This window comes from Patagioenas fasciata, chromosome 4, assembly GCF_037038585.1.
Source record: "Patagioenas fasciata isolate bPatFas1 chromosome 4, bPatFas1.hap1, whole genome shotgun sequence".
Lineage (NCBI taxonomy): Eukaryota > Metazoa > Chordata > Aves > Columbiformes > Columbidae > Patagioenas > Patagioenas fasciata.
The window spans coordinates 19,910,971-19,924,881 of record NC_092523.1 but is presented as its reverse complement, the minus strand read 5'-3'; the positions used below and the strand labels follow the sequence as shown (position 1 = coordinate 19,924,881).

General features: G+C 37.7%; 1 protein-coding gene across 1 annotated transcript in view; it reads left to right on the top strand.

Annotated features, from left to right (window-relative positions):
• The window catches only part of DHX15 (DEAH-box helicase 15), a 47,685-nt gene that overhangs the window by 13,959 nt on the left and 19,815 nt on the right, over positions 1–13,911 (top strand). The window contains exons 5-6 of the mRNA XM_065837501.2: positions 73–291; positions 12,273–12,440. Of these exons, the coding sequence (XP_065693573.1) occupies positions 73–291; positions 12,273–12,440 (387 nt within the window). The remainder of the gene's footprint in view (positions 1–72; positions 292–12,272; positions 12,441–13,911) is intronic.

Here is a 13,911-nt window from a genome sequence, read left to right as displayed (position 1 = left end):
GTGTGCATGTTGTTTCACAAATTCTTGTTAACCTTAGGATTAATATCTTTTTTGTGTCCTTCAAATCTACAGGTTATAGTAATGAGTGCTACTTTAGATGCTGGCAAGTTTCAGATCTATTTTGATAATTGTCCTCTTCTAACTATCCCGGGTCGCACCCATCCTGTGGAGATATTCTATACACCAGAACCAGAAAGGGACTACCTTGAGGCTGCCATTCGAACAGTGATCCAAATTCACATGTGTGAAGAGGAGGAAGGAGATCTCCTACTCTTTCTTACTGGACAAGAGGTACTATATACTTTTCAAATCCATTGTTCCATATGGAACATATGTTCTAAGTGGCTGATGTAAACTAGAAAATTAAATTAAACATTTCAGTTTATCATTTGAGTGACCTTGGGTTTTCTACCTGCCATACACTTCAGGTCCTTAATCATTGTATGTATCTGTAATATGCATATGCTATGCAAGCCTTCTCTAAAATGAAAATTCTCATATTACTCATATACTTCTAAAATAGAAACCTAGAGGATGAACCCTAGGTTTGTACTGATGTGAACTGAAAAGTTCTGGGTACCTGGCAGCTTCCATGATTTGACTGAAAATGTAGTTCTGTGCACTTCTGGATGTGTGTTGTACAACTTACCTGAAGAATAACACTTCGGTTCTGCTACTTAACTGTCAGTAGTAGTTAAAATAAAATGTTTGGGTTTTGTTTTTATGAATAGGTTTGAGTCTTTCTGTACCACAATACTGGGAGTTACATCCCTGAAATGGGCTCAGTGCCTTGCAAAAGAGGATTGTACAAAGATACTTAAGCTAAACTACATCAGGAAACAAGGATTTTCTGGAAACCTTAAATCCTTTGCTTGAAATAAACTGGGACGTTGGTTTTTTTAGTCCTAATATGTTGCTTTGAAGCTCTTTTGAGTGTTGCTATTAGTAGACTGAGATGGAGAAGAGGTAAAAACACCCATAAGCATTGTGAAAGTTTACTTGACTGGATCAACCTCAAATAGTATTTTTAGTAGGAGGAGAGCTGCAGCTAGCAAAAAATGTTTTTGTGACTCATTCTTCTTGTAGTCACTCCTCTTGAAGAAATATCCTTCAAAGGATGTGGAACAATTCAGTGTTTTTAATCTAAGCATACACAGTCTTAACTATGCAAAGTGGGGTGTGGGGGAATGGTACAGATAACTTGTGATGCTAAAGGTACATGGGCTCTTAGGTGAGTTTTAAAAGGCATTTGATTAAAATATCTTCTGGCAGGTTGTCTGTTCCCTTAGGAAACCTAAACAATGACTGCCCCTGTAAAAGCAGATACTCTGGCCTTTGCATTTGTCCTTCTTTGTTTGGAGTATTGCTGCAGAGTTTAAGCACAGGTAGGGGAAAAATGCTTTAACAATTGTGGCTTTGAAACCAACTTGTTTGGTTTTAGTTAGAAGTTCTATTTCAGAGTAGTCTGGCAGGTAAATGTGGGTAAATGAGCCATTAGCAACAGAAAGGAATACTGCTGTCCAGCCATTTGAGCAGACTTTTTCTCACTAGTATGCATGAAGAACAAATACTTGCCCTTCTAATTACCAATTGTAGATGATGTCTTTGCTCTATCACAGTATCACAGTATCACAGTATGTTTGGGATTGGAAGGGACCTCAAAAGATCATCTAGTCCAATCCCCTGCTCCTCTCCAGCAGTTGCTATGTATTGCTCTAAATGGTTTGTTACAACAATTGGGCTGAAGGCAGACAGGCAGGCAACTGCCTTCAGATGTTACCAACTCTGAACACCACTCATGTTTGGTAAATGGCTGTAGGCCCAACTGGTCTAGTATCAGCCAGCACTATGGAGGTACTCCGTTCTTTTGCATGAACGAGTTTTTTTTTATTTCCACTGGGTTAATTTACAGGACACATAATGTATTATAAACATTTTTGATAAAATCATGCATGTAACACATATTCCTGTGTATAAATATCATGCATAAATGTATCTAACACTATCCCTGTATTGCCTTACTGAATCACTTAAAACTTGCATTGGTAAGTCACCATCCTCTCTTTGTTGTCTAAAGTTCTCCAGTCCACATATCCACAGATGGTACTGTTCAGGGACACTGGAGTGGCTGTGCCTGGAGCTAGTCTGGTTTTAGCTGTATTGTTAGCATGAAGTTGAAATCTGGTTTAGCTTCTGTAGAGAAGCTTTGCAGTGTTTTATCCATTTTGATTTGTAATGCTTTGAGGCTTCTGTTTAGGCCAATCTTTGAGCCTCATGGTACAATGTATGTGTGTCCTACTGTTAAATGTAAAATGATAGGACCTACTGTAATCTCAGGAACTGGGAACTGTAGTCTAGGTACCACTGTGTGGTTCGGGTTCAGTACACTTCACAGTATCACAGTATGTTTGGGATTGGAAGGGACCTCAAAACATCATCTAGTCCAATCCCCCTGCTGGAGCAGGAATGCATAGGTGAGGTCGCACAGGAACGTGTCCAGGCGAGTCTTGAATGTCTCCAGGGAAGGAGACTCCACAACCCCCCTGGGCAGCCTATTCCAGTGTTCTGTCACCCTCACTGAGAAGAAGTTTCTTCTCAAATTTAAGTGGAACCTCTTGTATTCCAGCTTGATCCCATTACCCGTTGTCCTATCATTGGTTGCCACTGAGAAGAGCCTGGCTCCATCCTTGTGACACTCACCCTTTATATATTTATAAATATTAATAAGGTCACCCCTCAGTCTCCTCTTCTCCAAACTAAAGAGACCCAACTCCCTCAGCCTTTCTTCATAAGGGAGATGCTCCACTCCCTTAATCATCTTTGTTGCCCTGCGCTGGACCCTCTCCAGCAGTTCCCTGTCCTTCTTGAACTGAGGGGCCCAGAACTGGACACAATATTCCAGATGGGGTCTCACCAGGGCACAGTAGAGAGGAAGGAAAACCTCTATCTACTAACCACCCCTCTTGTAATACACCCGAGGATGCCATTGGCCTTCCTGGCCACAAGGGCACAGTGCTGGCTCATGGTCATGCTGTTGTCCACCAGGACCCCCAGGTCCCTTTCCCCTACACTACTCTCTAAGATGTAATTTCCCAACCTATACTGGAACCTGGGGTTATTCCTGCCCAGATGCAGGAATACACTTAGTAGCTCGAGTCTTGCTTTTGCTTTTTGCTGGGCAGAAATGCTTTGTAGTTCTTTTGGATTCTGGAAAACAGTATAAACGGGGTGCAGGATAGTTTGATTTTTCGTGTCAGAAATACGCATTTACAAAGCCAAATGAAGTTACATAGAAGGAGGATGTTTTAAATGAAACCATGCAAGTGTGAACTGTATTAAGTGCTTCAGCTGAGGAGTGGTCTAAGCACTGACCTAATGAGAATCTGCCCTCTGCTACTGCCTTCGCTTCCCTCTGAATTTGAAGTAATTTTATATGGGCAATAAGATAAATAAGCAGTTAATTAGTACAGAATGGTTAAAACATAAAGTTGATTATGGACCCTAGAGATACTAGGGAAGATTCCTTGTTGTTAGGCCCAAAACTAAAAAATTAAATACAGTTGGAAACCAAAGGAGTCTTAATTGTATAAGCCTGTTACTGGATGAAGATAAAATTGTTAATGGTGCAGAAATAAATGTTCAATAAAAACTTCCTTCCTGAATTCTGAAAGGAGCAAAAGTATATCATTATGTTGCATGAACTGTTTTTTAGTTCATTAGTAATGAAAGAGGATTCTTAAATTCCAGATTTATTAGGAATAAACATTTTGAAACAGGACTTACATCTCATGGTCTCTGTAAGGAGGAGAGCCGATCTGTTGATTTTTAAGAACAAACAAAACTACCTTAGTATATTAGGGGATTCCAGAAGATTGAAATAATGTTCATGTTTCATGCCAATGTTAAAAAAAAATGTGTAACCTGAGATAACCTGGATCACTCTGAGCCAGGTTGTCTGTTGTCAGTCACAGGCAACATTGGAAACTGACAAGGAATTCTGTTTACAAGGTAAAAGTATAATCAAATTTCAGTCAAAATGTATTTCTTACACAGTAGCTTTTGTCTAAACTTGTTCTCAGTCATTGAGATTACAAATTTGGTAGTCTAGTTGTGTAGATACATGTTTGTTAAACTTCAAATGTCTTGAGACTGTCTCACCTGCAGATCTTAGAGGTAAGCTGGTTTATTGTCTACTGGAGTTCTGCTAAAACAGTATTAGATTTTGCACTCCATTAAGATCAGTAATCTGAGAGTAGGTGTAAAATCTGTAGAGATTAAATTTGTGGTGGGTAGGCAGAAATAATGCCACAGAAACTGTGTAGATCTGTCTATGTATGTTAGCAACCTAGGCACTTAAGAATGCAAAATATGTTTTCTGGCACCACAATACCCTTTTCTTCATAAAGCCAAATGCATAGTTACATATTTAGGAGGAATAAAATAGGCTGCATCTGGAGATTTGAAGTACAGATCAACACTGTTGTTCTTGATTAAATACACTGGAAGATACTGCTCTGAAGTTCTGGTGTCATTGTTCCAGAAAGGTTTAGAATGTGATGTTGGTAAAAACTGATGTTTGATGTAGAAGAGTTGTAAAATACTTTTGAGGTTTTGGTAGAATGTTTTGTAAATGAGGATTTATTTTAAAGGTACACTTTTTCCCATCACAGTGAGACTGGTTAGGCACTGGAACTGTGAAAGAAAGTAGCAGAAACTTTCTTATGAGAAAATGGAAGTCAAATTGACAACTGTTTTAGTCTCAGTGGTAGTGATTGGGTGATTAAGTATGTGTACTGGGCTGCAACGAACATGGATGTGTCTTCAGACTCATGTAGTATTGAGGAGCTGGGGAGCATAAACTGAAAGAGTAGTGATAATTTTGTGTTCAGGTCCTAAAGGGAGGAAGATTATTTTTGCTCTTCGTTCGTTTGAGGTGATGTCAATGTTAATTATTTCATACTGACCGGGTCAAAAAGATCCTGAATATAGTGCTGAGGCAAGCTCAGTTTTGACTTGTTGACAGAGCAGTTCTCAGTTATGGTCAAGTGCTGACTTCTTCCATGGATGACTTTTTGGTTTAAGTAAATAATTTTATAGAGTTTTGTCTCTGAATTTTTATTCAGAGCATTTATTGAAATGGTGCAGCTTTTAAGGCTAGTTCTTTATACTGTTATTTCCTCATTTTTAACTTACAGCAGCCTGCTTTTGTTCCTGGGAGAAGTGTCGAGGGTTAAGATTGTGGGGTGACAATCAAACCCTGGCAGATGTATTGTTAACCTCCTCTCCCCCCCCACTTCCCCCTTTTGCCCCTCCCTCTCCCCCCTTCCTACTCAGGACAGGCGATCGGGAGGGAAAGAAGGACAGAGGGAAGAGAGTTGGAAAAGTTAAAGATGTTTTACTAATGCTACTAATAAGAATAGAGAAAATAATACAAAATATACAAAACCAATCTTGTAAGTCTCAGCAACTGCAGAGCCAGCACCCAAAGTCCTGGATTAGACTCTGTAGCCAACCGGAGCTGGATTCAGTCTCTCACTAGGCCTCAGTTCGCAGGGACGACCAGCAAGGTCCTCTCCTAATGTCAGCCATGAGGAAAAAGGGAAAAGGCAAAGGGACGAGATCCTCGTGATCTCCCACTTTTATATGAAGTATTCATGTGAATGGAATGTTATACACCGTTGGTCAGTCTCTCGGACATCAGTTTTCTCGTTGCCCCTCTCGCGAGATGTCCATCCGTGCTTATCAATAAGTTTGCATTCCATTGCTAGGTTTAACCAAAACATGTGTTGGGTTCTCCAGGAAAATGCAGCTAACATGAAGGCTTTAGCTGACAGGCACATTCACTAAAAGAGAAACTTGTTTTTAACAAAACCAGGACAAGAAGAAAGGGAAATCAATGAAGTTCTCTGCAGCTTTAAGAGCAAATACAAAATTTCTAGGAGATTCATATTATAAAAGCCAGATGTGGCTGGTGGTGCCCATTTGTGATAGTAACTTGAAAGTGAAGGGGAAAGGTTAAGGTGTCTGCCAAATACTTCTGGTTTGGGAAGTCCTTTTCGTTTATGTATTTACTACTTTTTCCCCATGTGCTGCTCATTTAATACAATGTAAAATTACCTTATACTTTTTTTTTTTTTGGCATTAGTTTCCTTCAGGGTTTAACAGTTATGTCTACTTGACTGATTCGTCTGAGATGGAGCTAAATCTAACTGTGTATAGTGTGGCAGCTGATCTGCTGTAGATAACACTGTCATCCCCTATTTGAAAGACTTTGTTTTAACTGGAGCAGTCTTGAAGTTTTGCTCACCTCATGAAATTCTTTGTAAGTGCTGTAAAGTCATCCGAAGAGTGCTCTGAAGTCAGCCGAAGAAAGGGTTTCTGAAATACTGTTCCCAAAGACCTTGTTTACAAAATCACCAATATATGTGAAGTGCTCAAATTGTTTCATTGAATGTACTTAAAATGACATCACTAGTCATCATCTTTTTGTCGAAACAGTTTTTCTAAAGATAATGGGATGCAGCTTAGCTCTTCAGATTGAGTGGAGCCTGACCAGCAAGTTGTATGGATGTTTACATGTACCTGTTTGGCCTGTGAGCCACAATGAATCTGAGCACTTGATGTACTTCGGTGGCTCAGGATAACTTGCAGTCATTCATTTGATCACTGCTGTTGAGTATCTATGTAATTCCAAGTCTCATCTGTGGCAGTACAGATGGGTCCTGCACATAGCAAAAGGGGAAGGGAATTCAGGTTATTCGATACCCAGAGCAATTTAACTCAGTAACTTCATTGGTGCTAGTCTTCCTGGGTTCTTTTTATGTTTGGGATTTTTGACAACCATTCAGTGGAACTTCTTTATGTAAGAATCTTTACAGTATTTGTTCAGCACAAACTTGCTTCTTAAAGACATGGTGCGCTAACTCCATATGTGCAATTGCTTCTATAATTCTTTTCTATTCTTGCTAATAGTATCCTTTCAGTAGGAGCATCTCGCGTTTTGCTGCAGAAATACCATCAGGGAAAGAAATGAAAGTGAATTTCTACTGAGTATTCAGTTTGGATAGGGTAATAAAGACTTTATTTTCAATGACAGATTTAAAAAAAAAGTGCTGTGCATGATAAGCAAAATTGCTCTCTTCTGTGCTTAATTTTATAAAGCTCCTTTTAGATGAAATCCTTAGTTTTTGATGCAGAGCTAGGGAGTATTTAGTATTGGAGTAGTGAGATGATAAACTTAAGCAGTGGAGGTGTAGTGTTGGAGGCAGCTGGGGAAGTATTGGTTTGTGGTTCACTTATTTCCAAGGCTCTCTTAGCTGTGTGCTCTGACATGGAGCCCAAGGAACCATCATGTTTCTAAATTAAACTGGCACAGGCCATCTTTAAAAGTAATACCTAGAAGATTTTCTATGATAAGGCTTGCAAACATGAGAGATTTTAGAAAAAAAAAAAAAAGAGCATTGCTACGTATTACTTAGTAGTACTAAGTCCTGCTTGCATTTACAGTCTTGTTAGTATATACTAATGCAAATCAAAGAGGATGATGGGGTTAGGTGGGATTTAAGCACTCGTCCTATAAGTGGTACTCTTGAAGATAAGCCAAAGGAAAAGTATCAGTTCTGTCCCTCTTAGTTTCAAATATTGATAGCTTTTCATCATATTTTCTCAGATTGTTTGTCATGTTAAAGAAATTGTCTTCTTCAGGAGACCTTCGTTTTGCCCCCTTCCCATTCTGTCATTTGAGCAGTATGGAAGGCTTTATATTCACTTTCTGCAATGAGGGATAAAAAGGAAACTTTACTACTGTTATGGTGATAGAAGATAAAAGGATTTAGTTTTACAAGTAAGGGGGGGGGGGTAGGAATTCAACTCTACCCTCTGTGTCTTGTACTAACTGAAACAGTTTCTCCACATGTTCTTGCATGAGTGATACCGGCAGTACTGGGCAATATGAGAGATAGCAAAGGGGCAGACTGAAAAATACAATTGAACATTAAATATACCAGCCTGCAGCTAGTGCTTTCTGTAGGTAGTTTTATCTATTGCAAAGGAGTAAGATGCTGCTGACTAGAGACAAGCATTCAATACTTGTCATACAAAGAGTAAATGCAGCCAGGTCTGTTACCACAGTTACAGTCCAGCAGTTCTAGCTGTGAAATATCTCCAGGTGATATTCAATATGTTTGTCTCACTGAAGGGTTAAAAATGCTTTGGAGTACTTAATTTTGACCACAACCTGAACCATTAAATACATTTATTTTATGTCTGAAAAGCACCTATAGCTCTTTAGTTTTCTTTGAAACTGTAAGATGTGTAATTTGTTTCAAAGTGTGTATGTATTTTGTGTACTGTTACTACAGTATTTAACACTGTTCATGGGTGAGTGTGTGTGACTCAGGACTGCTGTTTTGGCTTTTGAGTACTTGTATATGTAGTTACACATGCTTAGATGAAGTTTTCTTACTCTTTCCCTGGAGCTGAAGCAGAAGTTCTGCTCTGTGTCTATCTTGAATCGTTTAATATAACCAGTTATTTCACTTGTAGTTGTATTGGTCAGCCATGAGAAGTGAAAATTAAAAAAACAATCTGCTTTTAATTTCTTGAGAGTTTGACATGGGTACTAGGCACTGCTGTCCACATCCAGAAGACACTAAATCAAGTAGAAGCAGCAGTCCCAGCATTCTGAGAATTCAGACCCCCTTCTGTCAACAGGCTTCAAATTCAGTTTCTCTTTGGTCTGATGGGTCATTTCTAGCTGCACAGAAACACGGCTTCAGTGAGAGGAATAAAAATTACTGCATCCAAGGGTTTGGGTTTATTTTTTTTTTTTTTTTAGACCCTAGTCATCAGCCCGACTTTCTTTGGAAAAGTGGGTTAAGATGGAGTAAAAATTGTTAGATTTAGGAGGCATAAGTATCCTACTTACTGTTATGTGAAAATACAGATGGTTGCACTACTGTTTCTAATAAATTGGAGGGAAATTGTGCACCCCATTCTTGCTTTGTTTTCTAAGACACTGCTAAGCATTGGTTCCCATACAGACTTGGGTCTTGCTGAAATTTGTTTCAGTGGAAGTTTCTGTTGGGTGTCTCAGAATTTTGTTCTGATACTTAAGTATCTGAAATCCACCTAATTTGTGTTCTAAATATTCCCTGTTGTCTACTAGTTGTTAAAAAAAAAAAAAAGCAGCCTGCTCAGGATGGTGCTTCTTGGAAGGAATACCATTTAAATTAGACTAAATTTGTTATGATAATATTATTTAAGTTATTTTCCTGGTTAGTGCATTCCTTTCCTTTTGTAAACTATTGAGGTGTAGGTACAAAATACAAATTGTTGACTCTCACACTTGGATGTTTATGTGACTTTATTTTTCCTTGTTGAAAAATAATCACCACCTCGTTACCTACTTGATCACTAGTATATCCATAAAAAGAAATATTTTTCTCTTTGCTGGTTCTTTTCTGTCTTTGGAGATTTTCTAAGGAGAATTTCTTTTGGTGTTGAGGGTGTAGAAGGATGTTGGGGACTCCATATTAGTATTAAAAGTGCACTGCTGTGGAGTGCTTAACTGCTACTTGATTCTAGTTTCCGTAGTGTTGCAGCTGACCTATAGGTATTGTACATATATTGTTAATTATTTTTTATGGCATCAAACAAGTAGTTTTTTTAAACTTTCAAGTGCATAGTAGACCGTTGATTACTAGGTGTTGTGAAATATAGATGTGTTGAGTGTATGTGGCACTCGCAGCTCCAGATAGATGAGCATTTCAGCTAGCATGTAACCTTTCCTCTTCTTGTGGTCTGTTTCCTTTTTTCTTTTTTTTTTTTTTTTTTTTTTTTTTAGGAGGAGTGTACCAAAGGACAATTTCATTGACTACAGTTTTACTGAGAACTGTTTCTCAGATAGTACCCCATAGAAGTCTTCATTTTTGTGAGGATCTAGGATCTAGTTCAAGCCGGTATCTTTGCCTAAGCCTCACGCTTTTTGCAAGTTAGGCCTTTCTTCCATGGTTAATTCTGAAGGAGGTCTGAGTGCCGCTGCAGTGGGCAGTCATGAGTCTTAGTTGTGGCTCCTGATCCTGTGTCTGTTCCTGATTCCAGTAGCCTGGTATCCCCTATCTCAGGTGGTCAGTGTGACAGTCAGGGCCTTGAGGAGTTTTTTGGGAATAATTTAAATGCAAGGCAAATTCATTCTACCTTTGCTTTTTTCCCTTCCAGAAGAAAAACCTCCTTCTGCAAGGGGTTTTGTAACAGATTTGGAGTAAATGGTATGCAAATGTTTAAATGTGGTGGTGGTTTGTGTTTTTTTTTTCCTAATAAGCCTTTCATATTTGAGTAAGTCCGAACTATTGAATTAGACTTGCTGAAACATTGGCGGATTAAAGTTAGGGTTGTATCTTCAACTGTATCTCTCCTATCTCCAAACTTACTAAAACTTGGTTGTAGCATTTGACTTGTGTTTGTGGTGGTTGGTTTGGTTTGTGTGTTGTTGTTTTGTTTTGTTTTTTTAAAAGATACAATCTAATTTTGTATTAAATATTTACCAGGCCCACATATAAGCTTGTCAAAAATTGGAATGGGTGCAAGCTTTAAAAGGGACTGTCACTGCCTAGTTAGTCAACGGACATGTTAATTTACTGAGCTAATGTGTATGATCTGTCAATTCAACTAGGCTTTTCCTTTTCACTGAGAGGCTATTACTGAACTTTCAAAAAGGTTTTATCAGGAGAACACCAGGTATTGCCGTCTGTGTAAGGAAATTCATTATCTTTTTAATGCACCAGGAGGGGGCATTCCAGTTCAGTTTCTTGTATGCTCCTTTTATGAAGGGTGCATTGGATTTGTTGGCAAAATGCATAGTTGTTTAGAAGGATTTTTTGTAAATATCTGCAGTTCATTCAAATTGGCAAGATAATACCAGAAACCATTTCTGTTTACAATTAAAGGGCTCTTTGACATCAAAGAGGAAGAGCCTTCATTTTTCCATGCTGATGTTATCTATGCCGATCAATGCAGTATGAGGTATTGTCTGTGCTTCTTTAAAACATACTCAATACAGTTGTGCTGAAAACTTACAAGTCTCTTTAAGAATAAATGAAAAGGACCCAGATTTGTTCCAGGATTTGTCTGAATTCATGGTTTTTAAAAAGGATACTGCTTTTGCTTTTCTAATTACAGTTTAAAGCAGTAACTTCACAGAGCCTTTAGATTAACTTGTTCTGTATATTTGCTTGAGGGTCTTAAGCACCACTTGAGCTTCAAGCTGGTGAATTATTTGTGATAAGGGAGGTCTGGCCTCTTTTTCTCAGAGTGTGTTGCAGCCATTTTTTGGTTTTGCCTACTGTTGCTACTTGTCATGATGACTTTGTTTTCCCATCAGTGGTTCAATTGGAATATCAGTTTGGGAGCATGCGTCTTAGTTATACCAGTGAAGGCTCTGTTGTACTTTTAAAGTTAAGGTTAATGAATTGTGTTACTTGTTGACCTACATTTCTGTGCGCTTTTATTTTCATTAAATCCTGTCATAACTACAGGTCACCTCACTGGCTTAAATGTGGTTGTTTTAAAATGAAATGGTATTATAAAAGATTGGTCTGTGGTTAACTTTTTCATGTGGTATGCTAGTATGAAAACAGAATAGCAAATACTGTAGAAAATCCTAAGGTAAAAAAAAGCATCAAAAGTTTTCAGAGTCTGTAACTGACTTTTCTTAAGCTTAAATGGGTTTTCAGTTAATTTTGAAGTAAAATCCAAAACACTGGATTGAGAGGTTTGGTTTTGAGCATCCATGTTTATACTGTAAAGGTGTTTGTTCTCATTAGGTACAATGAAGCAAATCTTCCATATAATTGCATTAGTGATATGTGACATTAAAGCTTAATTGGCTTGTTTTAAATATCTTGCACATCAATTTCTTCTAGATTCTGAAAATTGAAAAGGTCATGAGTGCAGTTTAATATTCCAGGGTGAGAGATTTCAATTTTAGTACAATTTGTAGAGAATTAATTAGGAAACATGACTAAAAGAAAAAGGATGTTGAATGCAAATTAGGCTGTTCATTAGAGTATAGAAGCTGAAACATCTTGAAGTGTTGTGGAAATTCAGTTGCAAACTTAGCAAGCACCTTGACTTTATTATTATTGTTTTTATTTTTTTAAAGTAGAAGTTGTTGTAATTGGTCTTCAGGGTGTAAACTTAATATAATTGTCATAAGGCACTCTATGTGCTGCCTTTTTCATGGGGTTCTTTTAACCAATATTTTTGTTTTGCAGGAGATTGATGAAGCCTGCAAGAGGATAAAACGTGAAATTGATGATTTAGGCCCTGAAGTTGGTGACATCAAAATCATTCCATTGTATTCCACCCTTCCTCCACAGCAACAGCAAAGGATTTTTGAACCTCCCCCACCAAAAAAACAGAATGGAGCAATAGGAAGAAAGGTAAATAGTATGCTGTTCAGTAACTAGCTACTCACAGTTGTGTGGGCAATTAAATATGAGCTTCAACTGTTTTAAGTGTATTTAGACAGCAGCAAGTAGATGATTTTTTTAAATGTATCCTTAATAATCCAATATTTTAGCACATTAAAATTTTTAGATAACTCAGTTTGTTTCTCAGTACAATGCAAAATTCTGGCTTCCATCTATAAGGCCATAATGTTCTAGTATTGATTTGTCTGAATGGGAGTGCTTTTTGTATACTTTTTTTATGAGAAATACACTAAGTCAGATTAAATACTGAATTTGACAACCACATGATTTACATGGGTGGGATTATTTTTTTCCATAAGTAACTACTCTGAGACATGCTCTTTTTGGAAACAAAATGGACAATCTATTTAAGAGACATTGTCAAACAGGTTTTGTCTGTTTCTCAAGGTTTATGAGAAGGTCCAAGTTGAAATAAATACTATGTTCATGTTTTCTGTAGTAATAGGCAAGGAATTGAGGTTCTTTCCTTGGGCAAAATAGGTTGTGAAACAGAAAAATGTGAAATGACGCTAGTGAGTGTTCTTCATAAAATTAATAGTTCAATTCCTAAATGCTCACATAACCACATAGTTTCTAACGTGGTTTATTTCTCTAGAACTGAACATCTGGAAGGAGCTTCCTCAAGTTAAACTAATGCTATATGAAACTGTTGCAATCACAAAGTTAAGATTTTGAAGGTCAAAGCTGAATCATACTATCTGCTCTAGGCAGGGTTTGTTCCTTTATTTGCTTTTTTGTGCACTACAATGCATGTAGAATGCTAGTGACAACTTTCTAGTGTTCTGGAAGAATAAATCACTTAATAAATTTAGTGAAATGATAGTCTTTTTCTATTGAAGTTGATTGCAGAATGCGGTCAACGTAAAAATCATGAAACTAATGCTGCAACAAGATTGCATTAGTAAATGGCTTGAATGAAATTGCTTTTCAGTGACGAACAAGCGATAATTATGTATTTCATTAGATTTTCTTTCATGTTTAAAACTGTGTACTTCAATATAGGCAGTTTCTGGTTTTCTTGATAAGAGGATAACAGATGCAGTGTGCAGCTTTTGTTATGTTGAACTGACAAAGCTAGTACCTGTGTCTAAGAGGAAGACACTCAGTGTAGCAACTACTTTACTACAAGAAAAATTGACAGCCTGGAACAATACCAATTGTACGCAAAAGCAGGCACAAAATATGTAAGCGGGGGATTATGTTTTTATTATGTTTAAAAAGGAACCACACTGCTTTTCCTCTTTACCTGCTTTGGCTGAAGTTTTCTATCTCCTGTGTTTGTTTTTTTTTTATTTCCATAGCAAATCTAGCAATGAGTGAAAGTGTGTCTGTGTGTGTTGTAAATTTGCTTAGATGTTGGTTTAGTTTTAGTTAGGCTTAGTGATCAAGATGTGTAAAGTAGGACCATGGGTTGCTCTGC